We start from the raw sequence: 6,740 nt of genomic DNA on the forward strand, positions 1-6,740 counted from the left end.
ATCTCTTTCAGGACTTCTTCATAGCCTTTTCCGCTACTCTTTGCTATGGCTCTTAGCTCATCCAGGTAAGTTTGAGTTATATCTTTTCCAGCTTTCTGCGTGTAGACATTGGCCAGAGCTACAACACTATATGACACGTTGGAGTCACTACGGGATTGCTGGGTTCGAGGTAAGAGGGGCTGAAGGTCTTGTACAGCACTCCCAGAATTATATTCAACTATTATGGATTTCCCTGACACTGAGCTAGTGTCTGCAAGTGGAATAAACCTATCAATTGAACCGTACTGCTTTAGAAAGTCAAATATTTCCTCATCTGTATCGGTTTCTGTTATGCCGCTGATTAGGACAGCATTAGGTATTTTAACTCCCTTTTCCTGGATAACTTCCATTTTCGGTTCTAGGTTTTCACTGTATCAATTTTAGTCAAGCGAATCTATTTCTTTTAGTGCTTTTTAGTCTATGTTTTATACTATACTCCTCCTGGCTGCTCGCTCGCCAAGCTGTAACACTTGTTTACATTAAATGTGCAACTGATTGTCACACAATAGACTAACACAATATCTGGGCCATCAGAAGATCTAAGGTATTTTTCAGGAGAGAGTAAAACACAAGCACACACGGTTAAAGCAAGTTTAGAATTTTAGTTAAATGAAAATTATATACATGGGTACAAAAGCTCGGGAGATAATCGTTCACAAATCAAAAACCTTTCTGTTTCAGTTAACTTTTCAATCAGTAGCATAAGTTCACTTTAACACTGTTGAATTTACTTCCTATTTGTTTCTAGTTTCATTCCTATTTAAAGAAAACTATTTGTCTTTTACTTTCCCATTTTGTAGAAAAACTAATTTAATCTTTTACTGTAAGCTAAATTCTCTATTAAAGTTTAGTTTAAATTCAAGTTATTGGAATTATTTAAACCTCTGTTCAAACCCTCAAATCAAAATGCACATTCAAATCCACATAGAACATGTGGAGCAATTCAACATCAGTAACAGAAATACAAGCAAGTTCACATTTACAAAGCAATCTTTTTCAAGTAGCAGTCAATTCTCAGTTTGTTAGGTTCGGTTTTCTATCACAGTCTTTTTCTGTCTTATCCAAGGAACTGAAATGTATTACTTATTGTAGAAATGGAGAAACTGGAAAAAGAGAAAGTTAGTTAACGTTACGCTTCCAGTCGGGCTAATCCTCTGTGTGTAGTAGAATCCATCTTGTCTCGTTGGGTAGGCTCGCCATCTTGTCGTTGTCGTTACATGTGTTGTCCATGTCAGACGAAGCATTCAGTTCAAAGCAATAAAAGTTTGTGTCGTTCAATCAAACTGAGAAAGGCAAATCTTCAATAAAGTATTTTCTGAAAACTGACGTTGTAATAACTGATGAAATTCAAAAGAAAAATCTCAAAACAGATATGCTAGTCAATGACGATGCAGGCTATACTCTGGAGCTAGCACTCAATTAGACAAAAAACATAAAAGGCTGTAGCTTTAAACAGCACGTTTCGTTTCACACAAACGGTATATGAAAGTATAATACTTTAAATCTTGACCTAAACTGACTTTAACCAGGTCGTTTAGTCGCAATTGGTTTATTTTAATGTTCTCACTCTATCGTTTTCTCAGCGCTTCTTTTTCCCTCCGTCTTCGTTCTCTTTCTTTTCTGGACTGACGAATTCTTAGTTAAGTTTCGATTCCCTGTTTTCTCTCACTACATCCTGTAGAGGGAGCTCTAACATTTTCCTAGTCATTAAAGCTATACTATTTTAAAGCTATAGAGTTCATTTTTATTCACTTCTTAATCAAATATCTGCAATGCATATTTTCTGTTGTCACTTCTTTCTTAGTTTCAATAAAATATAAATCAATAAACTAAACATTGTTTTGATGTTTATTATTATTGATCTTATTTTGGGTTCATAGGTTAGTTTGTAAACCTGGGTTACATATATCACAAGGGATTACATTGTCCCCAGAGCAACTTGGTGTCAAGTGTCTTATTCAAGGGCACAGCCACGGAAGCCGGGAATTGAACCCACAACTTTCAGGCTACTGCACACTAGCCCAGCTCCTTAACCATCACACTACCACCACCATAGTAAGCATTTTTCCTGAGATGTTATTTAATAGCCATGATATAATACAACCAGAGCCCTTACATTCTCTGATACAACCACTTTATTTGATACAATTGGTTATTCATCTATATATAGGCCTAATGTCATGGTGTTTCTGGTTACCATGCCGTAAACGACATGGTAACAATTTCATAACTAAAATATTATGAATATTGTGCAACGAGTTGTATAGTGGTGTTTGGTCAGTCTTTTAATGTGCAGTGCACTCACAATTTTACTTTTTCACAGAATGATGTGTCATCACATCATATTGTGTGTGATGCCTCTGATGATGCTAGCACATGGAAGTAAGTCTTTTTCAACAACGGTTCCACAAATGAATATAAAAAGACATGTTATAAAAAGACAAATGCTTGGACAACTAGCATGTGGTGAAATCTAGACTGTGGTGTACCATAAACAGTGTTTAAGTTCAGTGGTGAATTATGCCTCATGTTCATGGCAGTATGACAAACTCCTTAAAACAAGTTGTCAACTCACCTATACATGTACAAGTAGCAAAATTATTTTTTTTATGTCGAAAATGTTCTTCATTTTAAGTTTTATCTACTAACCTCATGAATAGTTTTTTAGAGTGTAGTTACTTAGTTATATTACTCAGTTTGAGATAACTGCCAGCCATTAATTAGATTGCTGATGGCACTTGAGTTGAGCAACACAGGTGATCATAATTAGTCATTGAGTGATTTTAAATGCACTCTGTCAAGAAAAAAACAATCAGACAGAAGTAGGGATGCCATGCTGTTGTTTGTGGGCTATACTCTGTGTCTAGGTGAGTTGGCTTTTATGGCAAGCTGGTACAATGAAAGCTTTTTATGACTACTGACATACCTTTCCTGACTCTGTGGTTTCCAGTCAGATGTGCAATTATATTATGGTCACCTTGTACCACTGCATAAAGTAAAACATATTGTTTAAGTGAAAATACAATAACAAGAATAAACGTGTCAATGTTCCATTTTGGTATTACAAAAATGTAGCTCTCTGATCCATATACTGTATATTTCCCATAATGGTGTATATCAATAGTGTCCTCTCTATTTATTGATCTATCATCCTCTTATATTTTAATAGTGACACCTCTCTTGGCCAGTCGTGTTTTCGACCACTGTCACAAATACACCACCTTGGATGAACCCTGGAGAGCTACCAACTACACTGACAACTTCAATCATTGCGACAGTCGAGTCTCCTGGGACGGCTGGTACCGGTTGCTGTATCATGGACAGACTATACGGATGCCCGAGGAGTGCTTACGTAGATCTGGATGCGGCACCACTGGCCAGCTGTGGATGAATGGAACCCACAGGATGGGATAGTTACAAGGAAGATATGTAAGGCTTTGGCCTGGCGTGGCTGCTGTTTTAACCGAGGCCCTCCGATTCAAGTCAAAGCTTGTCCAGGAAACTATTATGTCTACCAGTTTGTCCAGCCCAATGGCTGTAATTATGCTTACTGTGCACGTATGATAACTGGTCTTTTTGTCATCTTCAGTCTTTTAGCTGACTATCAACCACCAAACTTTTTTTTTGTCCTCACAATCTTTAGTTCACTAACTGGTTTACTTTTGAGGAGCAGATAATATTTGCTTTAAAGCCAAACAATTATTTTGTAGATGTGAACACCATATCCACAAACATTTCTCCTACATCTGCAACTGTGCACACCTCAACAGGTGACAATTTTTCTCCTTTTTATCCATAATCCCTGTAGTTTTATAATGACGCGTGTGTTCTCTGAGAGATTATCAAGAAACTCTGGAATATCACTCTAGTATGACTATGTATTGTGAAGTGAGAAGCATGTACAATGTTTACAGTGACATGAATGTTTTGTACCGTCTCTTGCTCATTCACACTCTCCCTCCTATCTCTGTGTAGTCTCGACTAACCCTTGCGGTGACGTCCACTGCATTGGAGATGAGGTATGTGGGAAAGTATATGGAATATATGGCTGCTTGTGCAAGAGCCATCACCAACCTATCCCAGAGTCATTTGGTAAGCCCTAATTAGATCTGTGCTGATTAGTTTTCATGAATGTTAGCATGATACAATACATGTACAACATCTGACTCTCTCTCAGGATTAGTTGCCACATGCCACAATAGCTCCTGCTGGATTTCACAATCCCGCTGCCTCCTCTTTGAGGCTGGCTTTCCTGCTCAAGTTCTACACCTCAACGATCCGGGCTGCACAGGCACAGTCCTAGATGGACAGGTGAAGTTCCATTTCAACAATGACCACCAGAAATGCGGAACTGTTCTAAGGGTGAGGAGAAAAAACGGTTTGACCCACCTCTACATCTACCAAAACCTCTAAACCTTAAGCAAATAGATTGACAGATGTACATAGAGCCCTTCAATGTTTGTGAACATCCAGAGCCTAGGTTGGGTGCGGGCGCAGCATGTGGTCAGTTGCTCCGCCGCTCACTTACTTATACTCATTTATTGACCTGGCATATACAGCTATCTGTTTAACAAGCCATATATATAGCTGAAAGTAGTACAAGTAGGCATTTTTATTCCCTGGTGTTTCAACACACACACACACACTTCAATGGGATGGATAGATTTCTTACCCGATATGCACACATATTTTTCTTGTGATGTGAACCGTAGAGGGGGTCATTTAGCTAAATAAACAAATAATGTTAATGCCTTAATGTTAGTGACCCTGTTCTCATAGATGTGGAGTGATGTTCTTTGCTGTGTCTAAAAGCAACAGTGACAGAACAGTAACCTCAAAAAGGATCCCTGTTCCGGTTATGCTGACTCTGAAAATAACTTTTTCTTTTTCTTTTTTTTTTCAGGCTAATGAAACCCACTTCATCTACAAGAATTCTATTCAGGGGGCATCTGACTCTGCAGAAGGTCATATTATTAGCAGACAGAGGCAACTGAGTCTGCGTTTTGTCTGTGAATATCTTATAAATCAAAGTGCTTCCATGGATGTGGCTATCCATGTCTTAAAAAGGTGATTTGCCACATAACATTTTATGAATGAGTCCACTGTCATTTATAGAGCTAAATGTTCCAAAATGAAGCTTAATTTATTAGAACTTTTAAAAGGTTGACTAATAGATTTTCATCAAAACCCAATGGATGCATAGTTTTCTTTTAGTAACTGTAAAGCATTGCAAAAAATTATAGGTTTGTTTAATCCATTTTTATATTAGCAGTGAAAAAGTGCTCTCTAATGCACCTAACATGCCTGCAGTGTTACACACCAGAAGCTGCCTGCAGTACACGGGACATACCAAGTTCAGATAACTCCATATAAGGATGCAGACTTCACACAGCAATTCAGTGGCAATGTGACTGGGCAACCTGAGGAGACTATCTACATAGCCGTGGACGTGGAAGGAGTGGACGGCCGCCAGTTCTCCAGTGTGTTGGACTTCTGTTGGGCCACACCCATCAATAACTCAACCTCCTCCATCAACTGGGACCTCATCACTAATCAGTTTGTTGACATGAAATAACAATTGCCACTAACATGTTCAAAATGCACACCATTAGTCTGAATTCAGCCTCATAAACTGTACTGAAACATAGCCTAAGTATTATACTTCACTGCCCTAAAACAGCAGAGTTTTGCTGTTCATGTTCCTGTCTCTACAAGCCATCTTTTATAATCCCTCATGCTCACCTCTTGCAGGTGTCCCAACCCGGAAGATGGCACGGTGAAGGTGCTGAGAAATGGGGTGTCCACAAGCAGCCGTTTCTCCTTCAGGATGTTCACCTTCGGTGTGCCCCCCTCTCAGGTGTACCTCCACTGCAGCCTTCACCTCTGCCTTCTGGAGCTAGGCCACAGCTGCATCCCGGTGAGATCTTTAGACTATGAAAAATTCTGACGTGAATTTCAGTGCAGAATAACACTATAGTGAATGAGAGTAGTACCTCCTCAGCCACTCTAGTTTGTTCATATGTTGCCAGCAACTAATGTTTGTGTGTCGTGTTGGACCCAACTACCCAGTCCCTCATTATTAAAAGCCTATAGTGTTTAATTAGATCCCCCCCCCCCATGCAACCCTTTTTTTCCTCCCAGAACTGTGACCATGTCCATCAGCACAAAGGCCCCAGATCTGCAGACGACCAAGACAATATCACTGTTTCTTATGGGCCACTATTCCCTGCTAGGAATACAGGTAAATGGTTACACAACAGGTAGCTGAGGTGTTCAGGCTCCCAGCATAATTAGTTTCTGTTGTGACATTTTTCTTTCTCTCTGTCTAGATGTGCTGAACGTCCTGGCTCCACTGCCAAAGAGACGCTCTCCTAAGCTGTAAACATCGGTCATTTCCATACCCTGTCATTATCTGGAATTGTACCTTTTAATAAATACTTTTGACAAGTAAACCTCTGTACTACTACTTTTGTCAGTATCTACTAATCTATGCGTTCTGTGCAAGAATCTTGAGCTTTTGTCTGAGGATAATCGGGGTCCTCACTCCTCAGTTTGTAGACGTGAGCGATAATATGCCATTTGTGACGAGTTACATTGAGTGTGATTGGAATACAATGTATTTGGAATACCATGTATTTGGATCAATCTAAGATTCAGATGAATGTTTACTTCAGTGAAAGGGTGGACAATGAATAGAGGTA

General features: G+C 39.2%; 1 protein-coding gene across 2 annotated transcripts; it reads left to right on the forward strand.

Annotated features, from left to right (window-relative positions):
* Positions 1–2,801: 2,801 nt before the first annotated feature.
* On the forward strand, positions 2,802–6,499 carry LOC121679875 (uromodulin-like). Of its 2 annotated transcripts, XM_042058930.1 has the most exons (10): positions 2,802–2,906; positions 3,209–3,468; positions 3,750–3,809; positions 4,015–4,131; positions 4,217–4,401; positions 4,943–5,106; positions 5,350–5,595; positions 5,791–5,956; positions 6,181–6,280; positions 6,369–6,499. In XM_042058930.1, the coding sequence occupies exons 2-10, from the start codon at positions 3,402–3,404 to the stop codon at positions 6,419–6,421; spliced, it is 1,158 nt and encodes a 385-aa protein (XP_041914864.1). In that variant the 5' UTR covers positions 2,802–2,906; positions 3,209–3,401; the 3' UTR covers positions 6,422–6,499. The 2 variants fall into 2 exon arrangements, with proteins under 2 accessions (XP_041914864.1, XP_041914865.1); XM_042058931.1 differs by lacking the exon at positions 3,750–3,809.
* Positions 6,500–6,740: the final 241 nt, after the last annotated feature.

The sequence above is a fragment of the Alosa sapidissima genome, chromosome 13 (genome assembly GCF_018492685.1).
Source record: "Alosa sapidissima isolate fAloSap1 chromosome 13, fAloSap1.pri, whole genome shotgun sequence".
NCBI classification, from domain to species: Eukaryota; Metazoa; Chordata; class Actinopteri; order Clupeiformes; family Clupeidae; genus Alosa; species Alosa sapidissima.

Coding starts and splice junctions, on each gene's coding strand:
- LOC121679875 (XM_042058930.1), top strand. CDS start 3,402: ATGCGGCACCACTGGCCAGCTGTGGATGAATGGAACCCACAGGATGGG. Junction 4,402..4,942: donor AATGCGGAACTGTTCTAAGG/GTGAGGAGAAAA, acceptor TTTTTTTTTCAG/GCTAATGAAACCCACTTCAT. Junction 5,107..5,349: donor GCTATCCATGTCTTAAAAAG/GTGATTTGCCAC, acceptor ACATGCCTGCAG/TGTTACACACCAGAAGCTGC.